The 27881-nt window shown below is 51.5% G+C and overlaps 1 protein-coding gene across 1 annotated transcript in view; it reads left to right on the top strand.

Annotated features, from left to right (window-relative positions):
• Positions 1 to 445: 445 nt before the first annotated feature.
• The window catches only part of LOC147109011 (uncharacterized), a 552618-nt gene continuing 525182 nt past the window's right edge, over positions 446 to 27881 (top strand). Inside the window, exon 1 of the mRNA XM_086002569.1 lies at positions 446 to 1043. Within this exon, the coding sequence (XP_085858695.1) occupies positions 962 to 1043 (82 nt within the window). The 5' untranslated portion in view covers positions 446 to 961. The remainder of the gene's footprint in view (positions 1044 to 27881) is intronic.

A 27881-nucleotide genomic window follows, 5' to 3' on the forward strand; every position in this document is an offset into this window, starting at 1 on the left:
TTCAGGAGAGGAGGGGACCCGTACTCCAGTGAGAGTCAGCACCTTCTGGAGAGGAGGGGAGGAAACAGGAAGAATTGCGCTGAAATTGTGGAGGATTCCTGCCTCTCCATGTCTGTGCTGCTCGGAGACCAAATTTATTTATCCCTGGAATGAATGGGCTCCCAGGTAGTGTCGGATATCGAGCTGAGCATTGTCAGTCTGCCTGAAAATCGGCCTCGGGCACTAGGGCTGACGTTACATCTCAGCAGAGTTCCTGAACTGAGCAGCACTTAAACTGGAAGCTGACGCGGAAAATGATTTGTGCCGACTAATCAACAGTGATTGAGTCCATTACCGTTGTAAAACGTGAGTGCCGGGATGGGAGAAGGCGAACTAGATAGATCTTGGTCTTTTCTCGTCTAGCCATTCCTATGTGGGAGCCGGGTTGCACTGTGGAACGGAGATGTGAGCAGAGAGAGAGAGAGAGGGAGAGAGAGAAGCCAGGAGATGTTCAAGAGCCTGTTTTGTTTTGGAAAACAGTCAGGGAACCTAAAGAAAAGGGAAAGTCTGCAGGTTGTGGGTGTCTTTCAGTGACACACTGAAAGTTTGTTTAATGTAACTACGTGTAAATGAAGTTGTCTCTGGATCGGGGCCAAGTGAGTAGATCATTTATAGACACAATGGTGACTAACAAGACCAAAAACCAATTGAGATATTTTGTGCTGGGTGGAGCCAGCCTTGTCGGGGCTGGTGTTGGCACGCTGGAGATTTCTTTGCACTCAGCATAGTCCTGCAGTGGAGCAGGTAGCTCGGTGCCGAGGTGTCCACTCCGGAACCTGTCGGGAAGCAGGAGTGGGATTCGGGAGCGATCCCGTGTTTTTAAAAAAATCGTCCCGTTTTATTTATTTCTTTCTGCGCCGCTGATCAAGTTCCCCGGTTTTCCCACGCCAGGTCCTCTCCTCCCCGGGACCGCAGGACGGGAATGATGTCGTCTGCAGGCGGTGCGGGAACAGCGGAGGGAGAGAAAGGGGCCGACATCAACAGCCTGAAGTGCATGCTGCAAGGTAAGAGACCTTGGCGTCGGCGGGAGGGGAGGGGGCGGTGGGGGGTGGTGGAGGGGGAGGTGGGGGTTTGGGGGTGGGGCTGTGGAGGAGGCGGTGGGGGAGGGGCGGGGGGTGTGGAGGGGGTGGTGGGGGTGTGGCGGGAGAGGAGGGGCGGGGGAGTGGAGGGCAGGGGAGGGGCGGTGGGGGGAGGGGGCGGTGGGGTGGAGGTGGGTGGGAGGGGGCGGGGGGGTGGAGGGGGCGGTGGGGTGGAGGTGGGTGGGAGGGGGCGGGTGGGTGGGGGGTAGAGGGGAGGAGAGTGGGGTTGTGGAGGGGCGGGGGTCATTGCCGAATCGGCAGCCAGAATGTAAATAAATTGGTTGCCAGCTCGTTAACGCCCATTTTAACACTAGTGAATGTTATTGCCTTCAAACTCTGCTCAGCAATCATAGCCAATCACTCTTGGAGGGACCTCCCCCCATTTTGATGATGTTATATTTGACGCGGGGGAAGTGAGGATGCTGGGAGGGAGAGAGGGAGGCAGGGGAAGAAATTGGGGTGGGGGAGTGTGGAGTGCTCGCGGGGAGAGAGGGAGGCATAGAAACATAGAAGATAGGAGCAGGAGTAGGCCATTCGGCCCCTCGAGCCTGCTCCGCCATTCAATGAGATCATGGCTGATCATCCAAATTCAGTACCCTGTGCCTTCTCCCCATATCCCTTGATCCCTTTAGCCTTAAGAAATATATCTAACTCCTTCTTGAATATATTTAATGAATTGGCCTCTACTGCCTTATGTGGTACAGAATTCCACAGGTTCACCACTCTCTGGGTGAAGAAATTCCTCCTCATCTCTGTCCTAAATGGCTTACCCCTTATCTTTAGACTGTGACCCCTGGTTCTGGACTCCCCCGCCATCGGGAACATCCTTCCTGCATCTTGTCTGTCTAGTCCTGTTAGAATTTTATGTTTCAATGAGATCCCCCCTCATTCTTCTAAACTCCAGTGAGTATAAGCCCAATCGACCCGATCTCTCCTCATACGTCATTGCTACCAACCCAGGTATCAGTCTGGGGAGAGTGGAGGGCTGGGGGGAGAGTGGAGGGCTGGGGGGAGAGTGGAGGGCTGGGGGGAGAGTGGAGGGCTGGGGGGAGAGAGGGAGGCAGGGGAGAGTGGAGGGCCGGGGGGAGAGTGGAGGGCCGGGGGGAGAGTGGAGGGCCGGGGGGAGAGTGGAAGGCCGGGGGGAGAGTGGAGGGCCGGGGGCAGAGTGGAGGGCCGGGGGCAGAGTGGAGGGCCGGGGGCAGAGTGGAGGGCCGGGGGCAGAGTGGAGGGCCGGAGGCAGAGTGGAGGGCCGGGGGCAGAGTGGAGGGCCGGGGGCAGAGTGGAGGGCCGGGGGCAGAGTGGAGGGCCGGGGGCAGAGTGGAGGGCCGGTGGCAGAGTGGAGGGCCGGGGGCAGAGTGGAGGGCCGGGGGGAGAGTGGAGGGCCGGGGGGAGAGTGGAGGGCTGCGGGGAGAGAGGGAGGCAGGGGAGAGTGGAGGGCTGGGGGGAGAGTGGAGGGCTGGGCCCAAAGCAAACTCAATTGCTACTTGGCCCTAAACAGACAATACAACATGGCTGATTACCTGACCATGGTAAAGGATAGCAAACTGAGAAAAACCTTGACAATGTACAGACTTAGTGAACATAGCCTGGCGATCGAAAAAGACAGACACAGGCAGACCCGGCTACCAAGAGAGGACAGGATATGCTCTCACTGCAGTCAGGGAATGGTGGAGACAGAGATGCACTTCCTCACAGCTTGTAGAAAATATCAGGGCATAAGGGAGAATTTCTACCCAAAATTCACAAAAATGTGCCCAGAATTCAGAAATTTGAATGACGACCAAAAACTCCCATACCTACTAGGGGAAGAGAGAAATTGTGTAACACTAGCGGCACACTATGTTACAGCTTGCCATAAACAGAGGGACAACCACTAAATATAAGAAAAGAGTATATATAAATTATATGAATGTATATTTATACACTCAGGGATATATCTGTTTATACACTGTATGGATAGATCTGTGTTTTTGTGTTCAACCATGAATGTTTTTCGATGCTTTGGCAACATAAGATGTACCTTGTCATGCCAATAAAGCGATTTGAATTGAATTGAATTGAATTGAAATTTGAGTGGAGGGCTGAGGGGAGAGTGGAGGGTTGGGGGGAGAGTGGAGGGTTGGGGGGAGAGTGGAGGGCTGGGGGGAGAGTGGAGGGTTGGGGGGAGAGTGGAGGGTTGGGGGGAGAGTGGAGGGCTGGGGGGAGAGAGGGAGGCAGGGGAGAGTGGAGGGTTGGGGGGATAGTGGAGGGCTGGGGGGAGAGAGGGAGGCAGGGGAGAGTGGAGGGCTGGGGGGAGAGTGGAGGGTTGGGGGGAGAGTGGAGGGTTGGGGGGAGAGTGGAGGGTTGGGGGGAGAGTGGAGGTTTGGGGGGAGAGTGGAGGGTTGGGGGGAGAGTGGAGGGCTGGGGGGAGAGTGGAGGGTTGGGGGGAGAGTGGAGGGCTGGGGGGAGAGTGGAGGGCTGTGGGGAGAGTGGAGGGCTGTGGGGAGAGTGGAGGGTTGGGGGGAGAGTGGAGGGCTGGGGGGAGAGAGGGAGGCAGGGGAGAGTGGAGGGCTGGGGGGAGAGTGGAGGGTTGGGGGGAGAGTGGAGGGTTGGGGGGAGAGTGGAGGGTTGGGGGGAGAGTGGAGGTTTGGGGGGAGAGTGGAGGGTTGGGGGGAGAGTGGAGGGCTGGGGGGAGAGTGGAGGGTTGGGGGGAGAGTGGAGGGCTGGGGGGAGAGTGGAGGGCTGTGGGGAGAGTGGAGGGCTGTGGGGAGAGTGGAGGGTTGGGGGGAGAGTGGAGGGTTGGGGGGAGAGTGGAGGGCTGGGGGGAGAGTGGAGGACCGGGGGGAGAGTGGAGGGCAGGGGGGAGAGTGGAGGGCTGGGGGGAGAGTGGAGAACTGTGGGGGGCTGGGGGGAGAGTGGAGGGCTGGGGGGAGAGTGGAGGGCTGGGGGGGGAGTGGAGGACTGGGGGGAGAGTGGAGGGCCGGGGGGGAGAGTGGAGGACTGTGGGGGGCTGGGGGGAGAGTGGAGGGCTGTGGAGAGAGTGGAGGGCTGGGGGGAGAGAGGGAGGCAGGGGAGAGTGGAGGGCTAGGGGGAGAGTGGAGGGCTGGGGGGAGAGAGGGAGGCAGGGGAGAGTGGAGGGCCGGGGGGAGAGTGGAGGGCCGGGGGGAGAGTGGAGGGCCGGGGGGAGAGTGGAGGGCCGGGGGGATAGTGGAGGGCCGTGGGGAGAGTGGAGGGCCGTGGGGAGAGTGGAGGGCCGGGGGGGGAGTGGACGGCCGGGGGGAGAGTGGAGGGCCGGGGGGAGAGTGGAGGGCCGGGGGGAGAGTGGAGGGCCGGGGGGAGAGTGGAGGGCCGTGGGGAGAGTGGAGGGCCGTGGGGAGAGTGGAGGGCCGGGGGGAGAGTGGAGGGCCGTGGGGAGAGTGGAGGGCCGTGGGGAGAGTGGAGGGCCGTGGGGGAGAGTGGAGGGCCGTGGGGAGAGTGGAGGGCCGTGGGGAGAGTGGAGGGCCGGGGGGATAGTGGAGGGCCGTGGGGAGAGTGGAGGGCCGGGGGGATAGTGGAGGGCCGTGGGGAGAGTGGAGGGCCGGGCGGATAGTGGAGGGCCGTGGGGAGAGTGGAGGGCCGTGGGGAGAGTGGAGGGCCGTGGGGAGAGTGGAGGGCCGTGGGGAGAGTGGAGGGCCGTGGGGAGAGTGGAGGGCCGGGGGGATAGTGGAGGGCCGTGGGGAGAGTGGAGGGCCGTGGGGAGAGTGGAGGGCCGTGGGGAGAGTGGAGGGCCGGGGGGGAGAGTGGAGGGCCGGGGCGGAGAGTGGAGGGCCGTGGGGAGAGTGGAGGGCCGTGGGGAGAGTGGAGGGCCGTGGGGAGAGTGGAGGGCCGTGGGGAGAGTGGAGGGCCGGGGGGATAGTGGAGGGCCGGGGGGAGAGTGGAGGGCCGTGGGGAGAGTGGAGGGCCGTGGGGAGAGTGGAGGGCCGTGGGGAGAGTGGAGGGCCGGGGGGGAGGGTGGAGGGCCGTGGGGAGAGTGGAGGGCCGTGGGGAGAGTGGAGGGCCGTGGGGAGAGTGGAGGGCCGTGGGGAGAGAGGAGGGCCGGGGGGAGAGTGGAGGGCCGTGGGGAGAGTGGAGGGCCGTGGGGAGAGAGGAGGGCCGGGGGGAGAGTGAAGGGCCGGGGGGAGAGTGGAGGGCCGTGGGGAGAGTGGAGGGCCGTGGGGAGAGTGGAGGGCCGTGGGGAGAGTGGAGGGCCGTGGGGAGAGTGGAGGGCCGGGGGGAGAGTGGAGGGCCGGGGGGAGAGTGGAGGGCCGTGGGGAGAGAGGGAGGCAGAAACCTGGCGATTGACCCTCCCGCTTTCATGTTTAGGAATTTCTGTTTGTGAGATAGAGTTTTCAGATTTGCCAGCATGAATCTGATGATTGACCGCGAGTTGTGCCGGTGAAGCAAGAGAGGTGACGAGAGGGGAGAGGGGGAGAGGAGGGTACCAAGCAGGAAATGGGCCGATTGCGAATGGACTGCCAGCTTTGCACCCGAATTTCTTTTCCACTGATCAGAAAAGAACGTTGTAAAATGGGCTGGCCATTCGCTATCAGCCCGTTCACCGATCACCAATTCCACAGAGCACTGGTTCCACCCTGCAATGTATCACCTCTCCTGGTTTTGAGCTGATTGTTTTATTTTCCGTGTTATGCAAATGGCCCCTATTTGCATCCTCAGATGTAGGCAGAAATGCCATCTAAATATGTTCTGTCCACGTGAGGAGACCGTGAGGGAGAAACGAACCCGGGGCACATCCACACACTCGCTCACAGTGCTGGCCGGAAATACCCCAACACGCATGTACTACACACAGAGCAGGAAAGGCCCAGGCGCCATCCCCGGCCTGTGCTGAGCTCGCTGTTCCCAGGCGAGGTGGTACTGAGACCACACACAGAGCAGGAAAGGCCCAGGCGCCATCCCCGGCCTGTGCTGAGCTCGCTGATCCCAGGCGAGGTGGTACTGAGACCACACACAGAGCAGGAAAGGCCCAGGCGCCATCCCCGGCCTGTGCTGAGCTCGCTGATCCCAGGCGAGCTGGTACTGAGACCACACACAGAGCAGGAAAGGCCCAGGCTCCATCCCCGGCCTGTGCTGAGCTCGCTGATCCCAGGCCGGGGGAGGACGGGCGGTGGGTGGTGGTGATAGAGGTGCTACAACTGGTCTCAGGGTCCCCTGGGTTAGGAAGGGAAAAAATGAGCCAGGGCTCTCGCTTTTGATGACTGTCCAGTGATTTCTGCAGGCAGGTGAGAAAGACAGAAAGAACTTGCATTGATATAGCTGCTTTCATGACTTCAGGATGTCCCAAAGCGCATTACAATCAATGAAGTACTTTTGAAATATAGTCACTGTTTTAATGTAGCGTGTGTGTTTATACTCGCTCTCCTGTCCGACCTTCCACCCTCCATAAACTTGAGCTCATCCTAAACCCAGGTGCCCCGTGTCCTAACTCACACCCAGTCCCGTTCACCCCTCACCCCCTGTGCTCACTGCCCCGTGTCCTAACTCACACCCAGTCCCGTTCACCCATCGCCCCCTGTGCTCACTGCCCCGTGTCCTTACTCACACCCAGTCCCATTCACCCCTCACCCCCTGTGCTCACTGCCCCGTGTCCTAACTCACACCCAGTCCCGTTCATCCATCACCCCCTGTGCTCACTGCCCCGTGTCCTAACTCACACCCAGTCCCGTTCACCTATCACCCCCTGTGCTCACTGCCCCGTGTCCTAACTCACACCCAGTCCCGTTCACCCATCACCCCCTGTGCTCACTGCCCCGTGTCCTAACTCACACCCAGTCCCGTTCACCCATCACCCCCTGTGCTCACTGCCCCGTGTCCTAACTCACACCCAGTCCTGTTCACCCATCGCCCCCTGTGCTCACTGCCCCGTGTCCTAACTCACACCCAGTCCCGTTCACCCATCACCCCCTGTGCTCACTGCCCCGTGTCCTAACTCACACCGTTCACCCATCACCCCCTGTGCTCACTGACCTACTTTGGCTCCCTTCCGACAACACCTCAGTTTTAAAATTATCATCCTTGTGTTCAAATCCCTCCAGGGCCTCGGCCCTTCCTATCTCTGTAACTTCCTCCAGCCCTAAAACCCTCCGAGATCGCTGCGCTCCTCCAATTCTGGCCTCTTGCCCATCCCTGATTTTAATTGCTCCACATTGGCGGCCGTGCCTTCAGCTGCCCAGGGCATAAGCTCTGGAATTCCTGCCCTAAACCTCTCCGCCTCTCTCTCCTCCTTTAAGACACTCCTTAAAAACTACCTCTTGCACCAAACTTGTCCTAATATCTCCTTATGTGGCTCGGTGTCAAATCTTGTTTGATAATCATGCCTGTGAAGCGCTCTGGGACGTTTTGCTACGTTAAAGGCGCAAGTTGTTGCTGCTGTATGTGTGTCCGCTTGTGTGTGTCTATGTGTGTCTGTGTCTCTGTGCGTGTGTGTCTGAGTCTGTGTATTTATGTCTTTGTGCGTGTGTGCCTGAGTCTGTGTATTTATGTCTCTGTGCGTGTGTGTCTGAGTGTGTATGTATGTCTGTGTGTGTTTGTGTCTCTGTGTGTGTCTGTGAGTATGTGCATGTGTATCTGTGAGTGTGTATCTGAGAGTGTGTGACTGAGAGTGTGTGACTGAGAGTGTGTATCTGTGAGTGTGTATCTGTGAGTGTGTGACTGTGAGCGTGTGACTGAGAGCGTGTGACTGAGAGTGTGTATCTGAGAGTGTGTATCTGAGAGTGTGTATCTGTGAGTGTGTGACTGTGAGCGTGTGACTGAGAGCGTGTATCTGTGAGTGTGTATCTGTGAGTGTGTGACTGAGAGCATGTGACTGAGAGCGTGTGACTGAGAGCGTGTGACTGAGTGTGTGACTGAGTGTGTGACTGAGAGTGTGTGACTGAGAGTGTGTGACTGAGTGTGTGACTGAGAGTGTGTGACTGAGTGTGTGACTGAGTGTGTGACTGAGAGTGTGTGACTGAGAGTGTGTATCTGTGAGTGTGTGACTGAGAGCGTGTGACTGAGAGCGTGTGACTGAGAGCGTGTATCTGTGAGTGTGTGACTGAGAGCGTGTGACTGAGAGCGTGTGACTGAGAGCGTGTGACTGAGAGCGTGTGACTGTGAGTGTGTGACTGAGAGTGTGTGACTGAGAGTGTGTGACTGAGTGTGTGTGACTGAGAGTGTGTGACTGAGTGTGTGATGAGAGTGTGTGACTGAGAGTGTGTATCTGTGAGTGTGTATCTGTGAGTGTGTGACTGAGAGCTTGTGACTGTGAGCGTGTGACTGTGAGCGTGTGACTGAGAGCGTGTGACTGTGAGCGTGTGACTGTGAGCGTGTATCTGTGAGTGTGTATCTGTGAGTGTGTGACTGAGAGCGTGTGACTGAGAGCGTGTGACTGTGAGCGTGTGACTGAGAGCGTGTGACTGAGAGCGTGTGACTGTGAGCGTGTGACTGTGAGCGTGTATCTGTGAGCGTGTATCTGTGAGTGTGTGACTGAGAGCGTGTGACTGAGAGCGTGTGACTGTGAGCGTGTGACTGAGAGCGTGTGACTGTGAGCGTGTGACTGTGAGCGTGTATCTGTGAGCGTGTATCTGTGAGCGTGTGACTGAGAGCGTGTGACTGAGCGTGTGACTGTGAGCGTGTGACTGAGAGCGTGTGACTGAGAGCGTGTATCTGAGAGCGTGTATCTGAGAGCGTGTGACTGAGAGCGTGTATCTGAGAGCGTGTATCTGAGAGCGTGTGACTGAGAGCGTGTATCTGAGAGCGTGTATCTGAGAGCGTGTGACTGAGAGCGTGTGACTGAGGGACAAAATTTGTCTCCACTTGGAGAGGCAAGGATTAATCAGGGATAGTCAACATGGCTTTGTCAAGGGAAGATCATGTCTGACTAATTTGATTGAATTTTTTGAGGGGGTGACTAGGTGTGTGGATGAGGGTAACGCAGTGGATGTGGTATACATGGATTTCAGTAAGGCCTTCGATAAAGTCCCGCACAGGAGACTGGTCAAGAAGGTAAGAGCCCATGGAATCCAGGGTGCCTTGGCACATTGGATACAAAACTGGCTTAGTGGCAGAAGGCAGAGGGTGATGGTCGAAGGTTGTTTTTGTGACTGGAAGCCTGTGGCCAGTGGGGTACCACAGGGATCGGTGCTGGGTCCCTTGCTGTTTGTGGTCTACATTAATGACTTGGATATGAATGTAAAAGGTATGATCAGTAAGTTCGCGGATGATACAAAAATTGGTAGGGTGGTAAATAGCGAGGAGGGTAGCCTCAGTCTGCAGGACGATATAGATGGGTTGGTCAGATGGGCAGAACAGTGGCAAATGGAATTTAACCCGGAAAAGTGCGAGGTGATGCACTTTGGGGGGACTAACAAGGCAAGGGAATACACAATGAATGGTAAGACCCTAGGCAAGATGGAGGGTCAGAGGGATCTGGGTGTGCAAGTACACAGATCCCTGAAGGCGGCGGAACAGGTGGATAAGGTGGTAAGAAAGGCATATGGGATACTTGCCTTCATTAGCCGAGGCATTGAATATAAGAGCAAGGAGGTTATGATGGAGCTGTATAAAACACTGGTTAGGCCACAGCTGGAATACTGTGTGCAGTTCTGGTCGCCACACTACAGGAAGGATGTGATCGCGTTGGAGAGGGTGCAGAGGAGATTCACCAGGATGTTACCAGGGCTGGAGCGCTTCAGCTATGAAGAGAGACTGGGCAGATTGGGTTTGTTTTCCTTGGAGCAGAGGAGGCTGAGGGGGGACATGATTGAGGTGTACAAAATTATGAGGGGCATAGATAGGATGGATGCTGAGGAGCTTTTTCCCTTAGTAGAGGGGTCAATAACTAGGGGGCATAGATTCAAGGTAAAGGGCGGGAGGTTTAGAGGGGATTTGAGAAAGAACTTTTTCACCCAGAGGGTGGTTGGAGTCTGGAACTCACTGCCTGAAAGGGTTGTGGAGGCTGGAACCCTCACAACATTTAAGAAGCATTTGGATGAGCACTTGAAATGCCATAACATACAAGGCTACGGACCAAATGCTGGAATATGGGATTAGATTAGACAGGGCTTGATGGCTGGCACAGACACGATGGGCCGAAGGGCCTCTATCCGTGCTGTATAACTCTATGACTCTATGAGTGTGTGACTGAGAGTGTGTATCTGTGAGTGTGTGACTGAGAGTGTGTGACTGAGAGTGTGTGACTGAGAGTGTGACTGAGTGTGTGTGACTGAGTGTGTGACTGAGAGTGTGTGACTGAGAGTGTGACTGAGTGTGTGTGACTGAGCGTGTGTGACTGAGAGTGTGTGACTGAGAGTGTGTGACTGAGAGTGTGACTGAGAGTGTGTGACTGAGAGTGTGTGACTGTGAGTGTGTATCTGTGAGTGTGTGACTGAGAGTGTGACTGAGAGTGTGACTGAGAGTGTGTGACTGAGAGTGTGACTGAGTGTGTGTGACTGAGCGTGTGTGACTGAGAGTGTGTGACTGAGAGTGTGTGACTGAGTGTGTGACTGAGAGTGTGTGACTGTGAGTGTGTGACTGAGAGTGTGTGACTGAGAGTGTGACTGAGAGTGTGTATCTGTGAGTGTGTGACTGAGAGTGTGTGACTGAGAGTGTGTGACTGAGAGTGTGTGACTGAGTGTGTGTGACTGAGCGTGTGTGACTGAGCGTGTGTGACTGAGAGTGTGTGACTGAGAGTGTGTGACTGAGAGTGTGTGACTGAGAGTGTGTGACTGAGAGTGTGTGACTGTGAGTGTGTATCTGTGAGTGTGTGACTGAGAGTGTGTGACTGAGAGTGTGTATCTGTGAGTGTGTGACTGAGAGTGTGTGACTGAGAGTGTGTGACTGAGAGTGTGTGACTGAGAGTGTGTGACTGAGTGTGTGTGACTGAGAGTGTGTGACTGAGTGTGTGTGACTGAGAGTGTGTGACTGAGAGTGTGTGACTGAGAGTGTGTGACTGAGAGTGTGACTGAGAGTGTGTATCTGTGAGTGTGTGACTGAGAGTGTGTGACTGAGAGTGTGTGACTGAGAGTGTGTGACTGAGAGTGTGTGACTGAGTGTGTGTGACTGAGAGTGTGTGACTGAGAGTGTGTGACTGAGAGTGTGTGACTGAGAGTGTGTGACTGAGTGTATATCTGAGAGTGTGTGACTGAGAGTGTGTATCTGTGAGTGTGTGACTGAGAGTGTGTGACTGAGAGTGTGTGACTGAGAGTGTGTGACTGAGTGTGTGACTGAGAGTGTGTGACTGTGAGTGTGTGACTGAGAGTGTGTGACTGAGAGTGTGTGACTGAGAGTGTGTGACTGTGAGTGTGTGACTGAGAGTGTGTGACTGAGAGTGTGACTGTGAGTGTGTGACTGAGAGTGTGTGACTGAGAGTGTGTGACTGAGAGTGTGTGACTGAGAGTGTGTATCTGTGAGTGTGTGACTGAGAGTGTGTATCTGTGAGTGTGTGACTGAGAGTGTGTGACTGAGAGTGTGTGACTGAGAGTGTGACTGTGAGTGTGTATCTGTGAGTGTGTGACTGAGAGTGTGTGACTGAGTGTATATCTGAGAGTGTGTGACTGAGAGTGTGTATCTGTGAGTGTGTGACTGAGAGTGTGTGACTGTGAGTGTGTATCTGTGAGTGTGTGACTGAGAGTGTGTGACTGAGAGTGTGTGACTGAGAGTGTGTGACTGTGAGTGTGTATCTGTGAGTGTGTGACTGAGAGTGTGTATCTGTGAGTGTGTGACTGAGAGTGTGTGACTGTGAGTGTGTATCTGTGAGTGTGTGACTGAGAGTGTGTGACTGAGAGTGTGTGACTGAGAGTGTGTATCTGTGAGTGTGTGACTGAGAGTGTGTGACTGAGAGTGTGTATCTGAGAGTGTGTGACTGAGAGTGTGTGACTGAGAGTGTGACTGTGAGTGTGTGACTGAGAGTGTGTATCTGAGAGTGTGTGACTGAGAGTGTGTGACTGAGAGTGTGACTGAGAGTGTGTGACTGAGAGTGTGTGACTGAGAGTGTGTGACTGAGAGTGTGTGACTGAGTGTGTGACTGAGAGTGTGTGACTGAGAGTGTGTATCTGTGAGTGTGTATCTGTGAGTGTGTGACTGTGAGTGTGTGACTGAGAGTGTGTGACTGAGAGTGTGTGACTGAGAGTGTGTGACTGTGAGTGTGTGACTGAGAGTGTGTGACTGAGAGTGTGTGACTGAGAGTGTGTATCTGTGAGTGTGTATCTGTGAGTGTGTGACTGTGAGTGTGTGTATCTGTGAGTGTGTATCTGTGAGTGTGTATCTGAGTGTGTGACTGAGAGTGTGTGACTGAGAGTGTGTGACTGAGAGTGTGTGACTGAGAGTGTGTGACTGAGAGTGTGTATCTGTGAATGTGTATCTGTGAGTGTGTGACTGAGTGTGTGTATCTGTGAGTGTGTATCTGTGAGTGTGTATCTGTGAGTGTGTGACTGTGAGTGTGTGACTGAGAGTGTGTGACTGAGAGTGTGTGACTGTGAGTGTGTGACTGAGAGTGTGTGACTGAGAGTGTGTGACTGAGAGTGTGTGACTGTGAGTGTGTGACTGTGAGTGTGTGTATCTGTGAGTGTGTATCTGTGAGTGTGTATCTGTGAGTGTGTATCTGAGTGTGTGACTGAGTGTGTGTGACTGAGTGTGTGTGTATCTGTGAGTGTGTGACTGAGTGTGTGTGACTGAGTGTGTGTGTATCTGTGAGTGTGTATCTGTGAGTGTGTGACTGTGAGTGTGTATCTGTGAGTGTGTATCTGTGAGTGTGTGACTGAGAGTGTGTGACTGAGAGTGTGTGACTGTGAGTGTGTGACTGAGAGTGTGTGACTGAGAGTGTGTGACTGAGAGTGTGTGACTGTGAGTGTGTGACTGTGAGTGTGTGTATCTGTGAGTGTGTATCTGTGAGTGTGTATCTGTGAGTGTGTATCTGAGTGTGTGACTGAGTGTGTGTGACTGAGTGTGTGTGTATCTGTGAGTGTGTGACTGAGTGTGTGTGACTGAGTGTGTGTGTATCTGTGAGTGTGTATCTGTGAGTGTGTGACTGTGAGTGTGTATCTGTGAGTGTGTATCTGTGAGTGTGTGACTGAGAGTGTGTGACTGAGAGTGTGTGACTGAGAGTGTGTGACTGTGAGCGTGTGACTGAGAGTGTGTGACTGAGAGTGTGTATGTCCCTGTGTGTGACTGTCGGGCGAGGTCAGCATTGGTTGGCAGTCCACGGTTAAACCTCCTGCTGAAACTCAGTGTCTGGGCTCTCACACAAAGAATGGGCAGACGGGTGGGACATTGTGTGGGCGGGTGGCCAATGAGAGGAGGGGAGAGGAATGCGGTGAGTGAGCCCCAGTCCTCTGCCCTCACCGGTGCTCTGCCAGGGGGAGAGCCTGAGACTCTCCCCGCACAGACAGCGGGGACATCTCCCGCCCACCTCACCGGCAACGGCCTGATGGGCAGTCGCACTGGGAGCCTGGCAACTGAGTCTTGCATCACCGCTCGGGGGAGGGGGGAGGGGCAAGGGATGGGAGGGGAAATAAAATAAAAATAGCTTCATAAACACAAAAGAAACAAAGCAGGCCGGTTAAACATAACGAAGAATTCATTGACACTCACGCCTGTTTAATTGAACTGGTTCCTGTTGCAGATTATTACACTGGGAGGTGGGCAGGAGCTGGACAGAGGCTGTGAGGGGGATCAAGGAGGAAGTGTCACACGCTGGGTGTGACACCCAACTAAAACACACACAATTTTGTGATGAAGGTTCTGGTAAACTCTACTCCCCTCCCGCTGGATCCCAGCTCGCTGCAACTCGCCTGATCACAAAGAATTAAAGCCGCACCCTTCATTCATTCATTCAGCAGAGGCCTGTGGATCACGTACAGAGAGAGTCAGGTCAGAGTCCAGAGCTGGGAGGGGGATGGGCAGGAGATGAGAGGAGAAGGGAAGAAGAGGAGGAGGGAAGGGGAAGGAGAGGAGGAGAGAAGGCACGGGGAGGGGGGGGGAAGTGAAGGGAGGGAAGAGGAGGAGAGGTGAGGGGAGGAGAGGGGATGGGGAAAAGAGGGAAGGGGAGGGGCAGAAGCGGAGGGTGAGGTGGGGAGGGGTGACGGGCAGGGGGAGAGGGAGCGGAAGGGGAGTGGGAAGGGAGGGGCAGGGGATGGGAGGTGAGGGGAAATGTTTAGGGACCTTTGCCTCAGTTGGAAATTAATTGAAAACTTCAGCAATTAATGTGTCTTCTGTTTTTAAAAACTCCTGGAACACGGTGTTATTTTTAGAAATCTTCGGATGGTTAACTTGAAACTAGGACCTCTTGGGTAACCTTGAGGGAAGGGGGAGTGCGTGGAGAACGATTTATAGATCTCCAGCCACTCGGTAATGTAGCAGTTTTATTATCTTTACAGAGGAGACTGGCAGACGGCAGAGAGAGACGGAGACTAGTGAAATGGGTTAAATTGGCGCCCAAGCCTCAGCGATCAAAGTTCAGCGGTTGCCTCAAACACACCCTCCCCTCCCATGTTTAACCTGTATAGACATGGAACAGAATCAGCTTCACCTCTCTGTGGGCTGGCCCATTTATTCTGTTGCCAATGGCGACATAAGTAAATACACAGAAGGTGCACACACTTGGCTGGTTGGGATGGAAAATCATTTGCATGCGACAGTCTGACTCCTTCTCACTGCGCAGGGGCTCCACTCACTGACAGCTCAGAGATTTCTTCAACAGCTGGTTCAGTTATATGAATTTTCTAACCAGGATGGGGACAGTTAGATACAAAGTAAAGCTCCCTCGACACTGTCCCATCAAACACTCCCAGGGCAGGTACAGCACGGGTTAGATACAGAGTAAAGCTCCCTCTACACTGTCCGATCAAACACTCCCAGGGCCGGTACAGCAGGGGTTAGATACAGAATAAAGCTCCCTCTACACTGTCCCATCAAACACTCCCAGGGCAGGTACAGCACGGCTTAGATACAGAGTAAAGCTCCCTCGACACTGTCCCATCAAACACTCCCAGGGCAGGTACAGCACGGGTTAGATACAGAGTAAAGCTCCCTCTACACTGTCCCATCAAACACTCCCAGGGCAGGTACAGCACGGGTTAGACACAGAGTAAAGCTCCCTCTACACTGTCCCATCAAACACTCCCAGGGCAGGTACAGCACCGGTTAGATACAGAGTAAAGCTCCCTCTACACTGTCCCATCAAACACTCCCAGGGCAGGTACAGCACGGGTTAGATACAGAGTAAAGCTCCCTCTACACTGTCCCATCAAACACTCCCAGGGCAGGTACAGCACGGGTTAGATACAGAGTAAAGCTCCCTCTACACTGTCCCATCAAACATTCCCAGGGCAGGTACAGCACGGGTTAGATACAGAGTAATGCTTCCTCTACACTGTCCCATCAAACACTCCCAGGGCAGGTACAGCAGGGGTTAGATACAGAGTAAAGCTCCCTCTACACTGTCCCATCAAACACTCCCAGGGCAGGTACAGCACGGGTTAGATACAGAGTAAAGCTCCCTCTACACTGTCCCATCAAACACTCCCAGGGCAGGTACAGCACAGGTGAGATACAGAGTAAAGCTCCCTCTACACTGTCCCATCAAACACTCCCAGGGCAGGTACAGCACGGGTTAGATACAGAGTAAAGCTCCCTCTACACTGTCCCATCAAACATTCCCAGGGCAGGTACAGCACGGGTTAGATACAGAGTAAAGCTCCCTCTACACTGTCCCATCAAACACTCCCAGGGCAGGTACAGCACGGGTTAGATACAGAGTAAAGCTCCCTCTACACTGTCCCATCAAACACTCCCAGGGCAGGTACAGCACGGGTTAGATACAGAGTAAAGCTCCATCTACACTGTCCCATCAAACACTCCCAGGGCAGGTACAGCACGGGTTAGATACAGAGTAAAGCTCCCTCTACACTGTCCCATCAAACACTCCCAGGGCAGGTACAGCACCGGTTAGATACTGAGTAAAGCGCCTTTAACACAGTAAACCGTCCTGAGGCGTTTTACAGGAGTGTTATTTGGCAATAAAATGGAGGGATTTCAAAATAATAAAAATGAAAGGCCTTACTGTGAGTGAGCAGCAGGCCCAATGTGTGAGCTGCGATTCCTGTTCAGGCAGAGTTTTTATTAAAATGACACGCTCTAATGCACCTCAACGAACTCATTGGGAATCTGTGAATTCTGGTTTGCCCCTTGTTATTGTTCCGAGTTACCCGGGGTGTTAAATCACTAACAGTTTCCCAGTCTCATTGAATGTGAAACTGATTGAATCTTTTGAGATTTATTTTATTTTGTTCTTAGGCAACACTGGAAAGGCAGAATTTAGTGCCGAACCCTAGTTGCCTTGAGGACATCACAACAACAACAACTTGTATTTATATAGCGCCTTTAACGTAGTAAAACGTCCCAAGGAACTGCACAGGAGTATTTTAAGACAAAAAAAAAATTTGACACCGATTCTCATCATAAGGATAAATTAGGGCAGATGACCAAAAGCTTGGTCAAAGAGGTAGGTTTTAAGGAGCGTCTTAAAGGAGGAAAGAGAGGCGGAGAGGTTTAGGCAGGGAATTCCAGAGCTTAGGGCCCAGGCAGCTGAAGGCACGGCCACCAATGGTGGAGCGATTAAAATCGGGGATGCACAAGAGGCCAGAATTGAAGGAGCGCAGAGATCTCGAGGGATTGTGGGGCTGAAGGAGATCACAGAGATAGGGAGGGGCGAGGAGGCCATGGAGGGATTTAAAAACAAGGATGAGAATTTTAAAATCGAGGCGCTGCTTAACCAGGAGCCAATGTAGGTCAGCGAGCACACACCTGATTGAACCACCTAGTGTGGGACTGGAGTCACGTGCAGGCCCAGACCGGGTGAGGATGCCAGGATCTCTCTGCTGAAGGCCATCAGTGAACCAGTTGTGTTTTTACAACAATCAGGCTGGCTTCCGGGTCATTTTAGCTGGACCCAGCCCTCAAATCACCAAATTTAACGACTCCAATGTGCCCTACCCTAGTGGAATTTGACCTCACAATCTCACGTTTGCTAGAACAGTGAAGGAACCACTGCACGACTGCCCCCCAGAACCACTGAATTTAGCTTGTGTACTTCTGTAACTCTCATGTCCCCCCATGTTTTACTTGCACACACATGCATGGATACACACATATACGCATACACACATGGGCATGCATAATCGGGAACGGTAGCATGGTGGTTACTTTACTGGACTAGTAATCCAGAGGCCTGGACTAATGATCCGGAGATGTGAGTCCAAATCCCACCACGGCAGCTGGGGAATTTAAATTCAGTTAATTAAATCTGGAATAAAAAGCTAGTATCAGTAATGGTGACCATGAAACTATCGGATTGTCGTAAAAACCCATCTGGTTCACTAATATCCTTTAGGGAAGGAAATCTGCCGTCCTTACCCGGTCTGGCCTATATGTGACTCCAGACCCACAGCAATGTGGTTGACTCTTAACTGCCCTCTGAAATGGCCCAGCGAGACACTCAGTTGTAACAAACCGCTTTAACAATAATAAGAATAAAATCAGACGGACCACCTGGCATCGACCTAGGCATCGGCTTCAGACACGACAATGGTACACCCAGCCCAGTCGACCCTCCTCACTAACATCTGGGGACTTGTGCCAAAATTGGGAGGGCTGTCCCACAGACTAGTCAAGCAACAGCCTGACATAGTCATACTCACAGAATCATACCTTTCAGCCAATGTCCCAGACTCATCCATCACCACCCACCGGCAGGATAGACTCACCAGAAGTGGCAGCATATTGGTATTCAGTCGCTGGGAGTCCTCAACAGTGACTCCGGACCCCATGAAGTCTTATGACTTCAGGTCAAGCATGGGCAAGGAAACCTCCTGCTGATTACCACTTACTGCCCTCCCTCAACTGATGAATCAGTACTCCTCCATGTTGAACACCACTTGGAAGAAGCACTGAGGGTAGCGAGGGCACAGAACGTACTCTGGGTGGGGGACTTCAATGTCCATCACCAAGAGTGGCTCGGTAGCACCACTACTGACCAAGCTGGCCGAGTCCTGAAGGACATAGCTGCCAGACTGGGCCTGGTGAGAGAACCAACACGATATTCAGGTTTGGGCTGATAATTGGCAACTCCAATCTACCTGTCGCAGATGCATCTGTCCATGACAGTATTAGTAGCAGTGACCACCGCACAGTCATTGTGGAGACGAAGTCCCGTCTTCACACTGAGGGCACCCTCCATCTTGTTGTGTGGCACTACCACCATGCTAAATGGGATAGATTCAGAACAGATCAAAACTGGGCATCCATGAGGTGCTGTGAGCCATCAGCAGCAGCAGAATTGTATTCCACCACAATCTGTAACCTCATGGCCTGGCATATCCCTCACTCTACCATTACCATCAAGGCAGGGGACCAACCCTGGTTCAACAAGGAGTGTAGAAGAGCATGCCAGGAGCAGCACCAGGCGTACCTAAAAATGAGGTGCCAACCTGGGGATGCTGCAACAGAGGACTGCATGCATGCTAAACAGTGGAAGCAGCATGCTATAGACAGGGCTAAGCGATCCCACAATCAACGGATCAGATCAAAGCTCTGCAGTCCTGCCACATCCAGTCGTGAATGGTGGTGGACAATTAAACAATTAACGGGAGGAGGCGGTTCCATGAATATCCCCATTCTCAATTATGATGGAGCAAAAGACAAGGCTGAAGCGTTTGCAACCATCTTCTGCAAGAGGAGCTGAGTGGATAATCCATCTCGACCTCCTCCACCATCACAGAAGCCAATCTTCAGCCAATTCAATTCACTCCATGTGATATCAAGAAACGGCTGAGCGTACTGGATACAGAAAAGGCTATGGGCCCCAACAACATCCCGGCTGTCATGCTGAAGACTTGTGCTCCAGAACTAGCCAAGCCTCTAGCTAAGCTGTTCCAGTACAGCTTCAACACTAGCATCTACCCGACAATGTGGAAAACTGCCCAGGTATGTCCTGTCCACAAAAAGCAGGACAAATCCCATCCAGCCAATTACTGCCCCATCAGTCTACTCTCAATCATCAGTAAAGTGATGGAAGGCGTCATCGACAGTGCTATCAAGCAGCACTTACTCACCAATAACTTGCTTACCAATCCTCAATTTGGGTTCTGCCAGAACCACTCGGTTCCAGACCTCATTACAGCCTTGGTCCAAACATAGACAAAAGAACTGAATTCCAGAGATGAGGTGAGAGTGACTGCCCTTGACATCAAGGCAGCATTTGACCGAGTGTAGCGTCAAGGAGCCCTAGTAAAATTAAATTAATTGGGAATCGGGGAAAACTCTCCACTGACTGGAGTCATACCTAGCACAAAGGAAGATGGTTGTGGTGGTTGGAGGTCAACCATCTCAGCCCTAGGACATCACTGCAGGAGTTCCTGAGGGCAGTGTCCTAGGCCCAACCATCTTCAGCTGCTGCATCAATGACCTTCCCTCCAACATAAGGTCAGAAGTGAGTATATTCAGTGTTCAGTTCCATTCACAGCTCCTCAGATAATGAAGCAGTCCATGCCCGCATGCAGCAAGACCAGTCAGGGGAGATAGAGGAACAGATATGTAGGTAAATCTCAGAGAAGTGTAAAAGTAATAGGGTAATAATAGTGGGGGATTTCAACTTCCCCAACATTAACTGGGATAGTCAGAGTGTGAAAGGCGTAATTCTTAACGTGCATCCAGGAGATCTTTTTGAGCCAGCATGTAGAAAGTCCTACAAGAGAGGGGGCGGTACTGGACCTAATTCTAGGGAATGTAGCCAGGCAAGTGGTAGATGTGTCAGTAGGAGAGCATTTTGGTGACGGTGACCATAATTCAGTGAGATTTAAGGTAGTCATGGAAAAAGACGAAGATGGACCGGAAATAAAGGTTCTAAATTGGGGGAAGGTTGATTTTAATATGATAAGGCAGGATCTGGCCAAAGTGGACTGGGATCAGCTAATTGTAGGAAATTCCACATCAGAGCAGTGGGAGTCATTCAGAAAGGAAATAGAGAGAGTACAGTGGCAACATGTTCCCATAAAGGTCATGGGTGGGACCAACAAGTCCAGGGAACCCTGGATGTCAAGGGATATACAAGAATGGATTAGGGAAAAAAGGGAGGCTTTCGGCAGATACAAAGGACTAAAAACAGTGGAAGCCCTAGAGGAGTATAGAAAGCGCAGGGGGGTACTTAAAAAAGAAATTAGGAGAGCGAAGAGGGGGCATGAAAAAACACTGGTGGGCAAAATAAAGAAAAATCCCACGGTGTTTTATAAGTATACTAAGGGCAAGAGGATAACCAGGGAAAGAGTAGGGCCCATTAGGGACCAAAGTGGCAATCTGTGTATAGAGCCGGAAGATGTAGGTGAGATTTTAAATGAATATTTTACATCTGTGTTCACTATGGAGAAGGACGATGTAGGCATAGAAATCAGGCAGGGGGATTGTGATCTACTTGAACAAATTAGCATTGAGAGGAGGTACTAGCGGTTTTAGCGGGCTTAAAAGTGGATAAATCCCCAGGCCCTGACGGAATGTATCCCAGGCTGATGTGTGAGGCAAGGGAGGAGATTGCAGGGGCTCTGACACAAATTTTCAGAACCTCTTTGGCCACAGGGGAGGTGCCAGAGGACGTAGTACCATCGTTCAAGAAGGGTAGTAGGGATAAACCAAGGAATTACAGGCCAGTGAGCCTAACATCAGTGGTAGGGAAATTATTGGAAACATTTCTGAGGGACAGAATTAGTCTCCACTTGGAGAGGCAAGGATTAATCAAGGATAGTCAGCATGGCTTTGTCAGGGGGAGATCATGTCTAACCAATTTGATTGAATTTTTCGAAGGGGCGACTAGGTGTGTGGATGAGGGTAGTGCAGTTGATGTAGTCTACATGGACTTCAGTAAGGCTTTTGACAAAGTCCCGCATGGGAGACTGGTCAAGAAGGTAAGAGCCCATGGGATCCAGGGCAATTTGGCACATTGGATCCAAAATTGGCTTAGTGGCAGGAGGCAGAGGGTGATGGTCGAAGGTTGTTTTTGTGACTGGAAGCCTGTGTCCAGTGGTGTACCGCAGGGATCGGTGCTGGGTCCCTTGCTGTTTGTAGTGTACATTAATGATTTAGATATGAATGTAGGAGGTATGATCAGTAAGTTCGCAGATGACACGAAAATTGGTGGAGTGGTAAATAGTGAGGAGGGAAGTCTCAGGCTACAGGACGATATAAACGGGTTGGTCAGATGGGCAGAACAGTGACAAATGGAATTTAACCCTGAAAAGTGTGAGGTGATGCATTTTGGGAGGACTAACAAGGCAAGGGAATACACAATGAATGGTAGGACCCTAGGAAGGACAGAGGATCAGAGGGACCTTGGTGTGCATGTACATAGATCCCTAGATCTATAGAAGGCAGCAGGACAGGTAGATAAGGTGGTTAAGAAAGCATATGGGATACTTGCCTTCATTAGCCGAGGCATAGAATATAAGAGCAGGGAGGTTATGATGGAGCTGTACAAAACGCTGGTTAGGCCACAGCTGGAATACTGTGTGCAGTTCTGGTCACCACACTATAGGAAGGATGTGATTGCATTGGAGAGGGTGCAGAGGAGATTTACCAGGATGTTACCTGGGCTGGAGAGTTTCAGCTATGAAGAGAGACTGGACAGGCTGGGGTTGTTTTTCTTAGAGCAGAGAAGGCTGAGGGGGACCTGATTGAGGTGTACAAAATTATGAGGGGCATAGATAGGGTAGTTAGAAAGGAACTTTTCCCCTTAGTAGAGGGGTCAATAACCAGGGGGCATAGTTTCAAGGTAAGGGGCAGGAGGTTTAGAGGGGATTTGAGGAAAAACTAATTCACTCAGAGGGTGGTTGGAATCTGGAACTCACTGCCTGAAAGGGTGGTAGAGGCAGGAACCCTCACAACATTCAAGAAGCATTTAGGTGAGCACTTGAAACGCCATAGCATACAAGGCTACGGACCAAGTGCTGGAAAATGGGATTAGAATAGATAGGGCTTGATGGCCGGCACAGACACAATGGGCCGAAGGGCCTCTTTCTGTTCTGTATAAATCTATGGGGGAAAAATTCAGTTGGTTTGCTCCTCCCATTAGCACCTTAAGAGGGTGCTAATGGGGCGCAAAGCAACTAGCGCCCGGGCGCGGTGATGTTTGCGCCGCTCACGAAATTAACTAGACATTTTGTGGCAGCGCTAAACACTACTGCCATGATCTCCTGCGCCGGCAGATCGTGACGTCAGTCGAGTGTGCAATGCCCCGGTTGCGCCCCGGACTGGATATTGAGTGGCGCCCCCTGCCTTCCTGCCTGCCGCTAGCAACGACAGGCTGAGGGGAGCGTTTTGCAGTCGGGAAGAGACTATTTAAAGGCGACCGCTTCCTGCCTTTTTTTGTTGGTGACATTTTTGCACCACGTATTCTGAGAGAGAGAGACTTCTGGAGAGATTCAACGCTGTGTGAAGGAGTTTTGGGTTCTGAGCAGCACCTTGCAGGTTCATTTTGATTTGCCCTTGTATCGATTTTTAAGAGACTGTGGGGCTGCACTCTGAGCTCTTTCCCTGGGTCTCTCCATTGTTCTTTCTAGCAGATTTGATGTACAGGTCTCTCCAGGCCGAGATTCAAGGCTGCAATGAGCAGGATGTGGATGGAGAGCAAAATCAACCCTCCCCTTTAAGATCTGGCCGGTACCAGTGTGTCTGTGTTCCATTGCTGACTGACATCACCTGAGCTTCGCCAGCGCTCTGAGGTAGCGCCTCGCTCCTCGGCGTTAGCGCCTTAAGAGAGGTGTGTAGTGCCTGATTTAGCGCTCCAATCAACTCCGCGATAAAAGCCAAGTTTGCCGTCGGAGGCGATAATTAGCGCCAGGCGCTAACCTTTGCGCACGGCCGATAATTGTACCCCAAATGGGGCGATACTGAATGTTTACATAAGAACATAAGAAATAGGAGCAGGAGTAGGCCAATTGGCCCCTCGAGCCTGCTCCGCCATTCAATAAGATCATGGCTGATCTGATCCTAACCGCCAATCCACTATGACAGGACTATCTCCTGAATCTAACAGCATTAGACACGAAAACAGGAGCAGGATCAGGCTACACGGCCCCTGGGCCCGCTCCGCTACCCACAGAGCCATGACCTATCCGAACCTAGACTCATGTCCAAATTCCTGCCCGCTCCCCGTAACCCTTAATTCCCTTTTCTACTAGGAAACTGTCTATTTCTGTTTTAAATTTATGTAATGATGTAGCTTCGACAGCTTTTTGGGGCAGCATATTCCATGGACCTACCACTCTCTGAGTGAAGTAGTTCCTCCTCATCTCAGTTTTGAAAGAGCAGCCCCTTATTCTAAGACTATGCCCCCTAGTTCTAGTTTCACCCATCATCTGGAACATCCTCCCTGCATCCACCCGATCCAACCCCTTCATAATCTTATATGTTTCAATAAGATCGCCTCTCATTCTTCTGAACTCCAATGAGTAGAGTCCCAATCTACTCAACCTCTCCTCATATGTCCATCCCCTCATCCCCGGGATTAATCGAGTGAACCTTCTTTGTACTGACTCGAGAGCAAGTATGTCCTTTCTTAAGTATGGACACCAAAACTGTATGCAGTATTCCAGGTGCGGTCTCACCAATACCTTGTACAACTGAAGCAATACCTCCCTATTTTTATATTCTATCCCCCTAGCAATGAAAGCCAACATTCCATTGGCCTTCTTAATCACTTGCTGCACCTGCATACTAACCTTTTGAGTTTCGTGCACCAGGACCCCCAGATCCCTTTGTACTTCAGTACTTTCAAGTTTCTTGCCATTAAGATAATAACTTGCTCTACGATTTTTCCTGCCAAAGTGCATAACCTCACACTTTCCAGTATTGTATTCCATCTGCCAAATCTCTGCTCACTTACTTAGCCTGTCTATGTCCCCTTGCAGGTTTTTTATGTCCTCCTCACTCACTACTTTCCCTCCCATCTTAGTATCATCTGCAAACTTTGACGTGTTACACTCGGTCCCCTCCTCCAAATCGTTAATATAGATTGTAAAGAGTTGGGGACCCAGCACTGACCCCTGCGGAACACCACTGGTTACTGATTGCCAGTCTGAATATGAACCATTTATCCCAACTCTCTGCCTTCTGTTAGATAGCCAATCCTCTATCCATGCCAGAATATTACCCCCAATCCCGTGATTTTTTATCTTAAGCAATAATCTTTTGTGTGGCACCTTGTCAAATGCCTTTTGGAAGTCTAAATACACTACGTCCACTGGTTCACCTTTATCCACCCTATATGTTACTTCCTCAAAGAACTCCAGCAAATTTGTCAAACATGACTTCCCCTTCATAAAACCATGCTGACTTTGTCTTATTAAATTATGTTTATCCAAATGTCCTGTTACTGTCTCCTTAATAATGGACTCCAAAATTTTACCTACCACAGATGTTAGGCTAACCGGTCTATAGTTTTCAGCCTTCTGTCTACTGCCCTTTTTAAATAAGGGTGTTACATTAGCAGTTTTCCAGTCTGCCGGGACCTTTGCTGAGTCCAGGGAGTTTTGGAAGATTATTACCAATGCATCCACAATCCCTACCGCCACTTCCCTCAAAACCCTGGGATGTAAGCCATCAGGTCCAGGTGATTTATCCGCCTTGAGTCCCATTATTTTACCAAGTACTACTTCCTTAGTGATTTTAATCGTATTTAGCTCCTCCCCCCCTATAGCCCCCTGCTTGTCAAGTGTTGGGATATTCTTGGTGTCCTCTACTGTAAAGACTGATGTAAAATATTCATTCAGTGTTTTTGCCATCTCCATATTTCCCACCATTAATTTCCCGGTCTCATCCTCTAAGGGACCAACATTTACTTTAGCCACCCTTTTTCTTTTTATATAACTATAAAAACTCTTACTATCTGTCTTTATATTTTTTGCTAATTTACTTTCATAATGTATCTTCCCTTTCTTAATCAATCTTTTTGTTATTTTTTGCTGTCTTTTAAAGTTTTCCCAATCCTCTATCCTCCCACTAGATTTGGCTACCTTATATGCCCTTGTTTTTAGTCGAATACTATCCTTAATTTCTTTACTTAGCCACGGATGGCTGTCTTTTCTTTTACACCCTTTTTTTCTCAGTGGAATATACTTTTTTTGGAATTTGTAAAATAACTCCTTAAATGTACACCACTGATCATGTATCGTCTTATCCTTTAACCTATTTTCCCAATCCACTTTACTCAATTCCGCTCTCATACCTTCATAGTCTCCTTTATTCAAGCTTAGCACGCTTGTTTGAGATACAGCCTCCTCACCCTCTAACTGAATATGGAATTCAACCATGTTATGGTCACTCATTCCAAGGGGATCCTTTACTAGGACATTTTTAATTAATCCTGTCTCGTTACACAGGACCAGATCTAAGGTTGCTTGTCCCCTGGTCGGTTCAGTTACATACTGCTCAAGAAACCCATCCCTAATACACTCAATGAACTCATCCCCCTATGACTCTATGGACGACATTTAGGCTGATAAGTGGCAGGTAACATTCGTGCCACACAAGTGCCAACAAGGGAGTACTGCACTGGGAGTATTGGCCTGGATTATGTGCTCTAGTCTTTGGCGCGAGACTTGAACCCACAACCTTCTGACTCAGAGGCGAGAGTGCTACCCACTGAGCCATGGCTGACAACTACTGATAAATGCAGTGGCCAATGATTCTAACCAACCGGTTAGAATCATTCTTAAGGCCAAAGGGATCAAGGGATATGGGGAGAAAGCAGGGACAGGGTACTGAATTTGGATGATCAGCCATGATCTCATTGAATGGCGGAGCAGGCTCGAGGGGCCGAATGGCCTACTCCTGCTCCTATCTTCTATGTTTCTATAATCCAAAGGAACCTGGGCAGACAGGGTCAATGGGTACAGAGGTGGCAGATGGAATTCAACACAGATAAATGTAGAGCGACGAGATTGGGTAGAAGAAGTAAGAAGGTAATGCAGGGAGCACAGTTTGAGGTTAAGGACGTCAAAAGAGGTTTGGATGTATTGGCTGCTCCTTTTCTCACCTTGGGATAAAGGAGCTAAAAGTTGTTGTTGTCATTGACAACCAGCTGTCATGTGCTCCTCCCTGTGACCACCAGCCCCACCTTCTGTAATGATAGGGGTGGGTTAGTAAATTCCAGGTTTGGAGCACCTGCCAAACTAGTTAACATTACACGTAAGTCCAGTTGGGTTGAAGGTCTGTCGCATGTCATGCATTGTTCCTTTGCAGGATTAACAATGTATAGGTAACTCCACCCCTTGCTCAGAATTCCTCCCCACCCCACCCTGATTTGTTCCTTTGCCAAAGTGCTTGAGGCCCATTGTGTGGGCAAGTTGTCACTTTAAGGTTATGGAACATGCCGATCGCTTTAGTCACCGTGCTGTGAGGTGGAGATCAAAACATCTTCACCTGAATCCCTGGGCCAGAATCCAGCTCACACTCCACCTGCCAATTCTGCCCAGCCACTTTTACATTGGGCTTTCTACCCCCATTAATTTTTTTCAACCAGGTCTGGCCTCGGTGAATCCGGCAGGGTTTTTAAAAAATTCATTCCTGGGACGTGGGCGTTGCTGGCAAGGCCAGCATTTATTGCCCATCCCTAATTGCCCTTGAGAAGGTGGTGGTGAGCTGCCTTCTTGAACCGCTGCAGTCCATGTGGTGAAGGTACTCCCACAGTGCTGTTAGGGAGGGAGTTCCAGGATTTTGACCCAGCGCCGATGGGAGGGACTGCCGAAGAAGCCTTGGCGAGTTGCTGCAGTGCATCTTGTAGATGGTACACACTGCAGCCACGGTGCGCCGGTGGTGGAGGGTGTGAATGTTTAAGGTGGTGGATGGAGTGCCAATCAAGCGGGCTGCTTTGTCCTGGATGGTGTCGAGCTTGTTGAGTGTTGTTGGAGCTGCACTCATCCAGGCAAGTGGAGAGTATTCCATCACACTCCTGACTTGTGCCTTGTAGATGGTGGAAAGGCTTTGGGGAGTTAGGGTTTCACCAGACCCCCGTGTTGGGAATGGGTGGCAGTGGCATGGATTATCTGTAGATCCACGTTTGCTGTCAACACAAAGTAGGGTAACACAGTAAATAGTGTAGATGGGAGCAGAAATCTGCAAAGGGACGTTGATAGATTCAGTGAGTGGGCAAAACCGGTAGATGGAATTCAATGTGGGAAAATGTGAAGTCATCCACTGTGGACCTAAGAAAGATATTTTCTAAATGGTGCGAAGCTGGGAACAGTGGAGGAGCAGAGAGATTTCGGGGCCCAAGTACAGACATCACTAAAAGCTGGTGGACAGGCACAAAAATAATCAAAAAAGACTAATGGAATGTTGGCCTTTATAGCGAGGGGGTTGGAGTACAAAGGGCTGGATGTTATGTTACAACCATACTGGCCAGACCCCATCTGGAGTAACTGGGTTCAGTTCTGGGCACCGTACCTGGACAACATTCAGACTTGGGCTGACAAGTGGCAAGTAACATTCGCACCACACAAGTGCCAGGCAATGACCATCTCCAACAAGCGAGACTCTAACCACCTCCCCTTGACATTCAATGGCATTACCATCGCTGAATCCCCCACTATCAACATCCTGGGGGTTACCATTGATCAGAAACTGAACTGGACCAGCCATATAAACACTGTGGCTACAAGAGCAGGTCAGAGGCTGGGAATTCTGCAGCGAGTGCCTCACCTCCTGATTCCCCAAAGCCTTTCCACCATC

This window comes from Somniosus microcephalus, chromosome 12 (assembly GCF_052327205.1).
Source record: "Somniosus microcephalus isolate GS21.2 chromosome 12, FLI_Smic_1.0, whole genome shotgun sequence".
NCBI classification, from domain to species: Eukaryota; Metazoa; Chordata; class Chondrichthyes; order Squaliformes; family Somniosidae; genus Somniosus; species Somniosus microcephalus.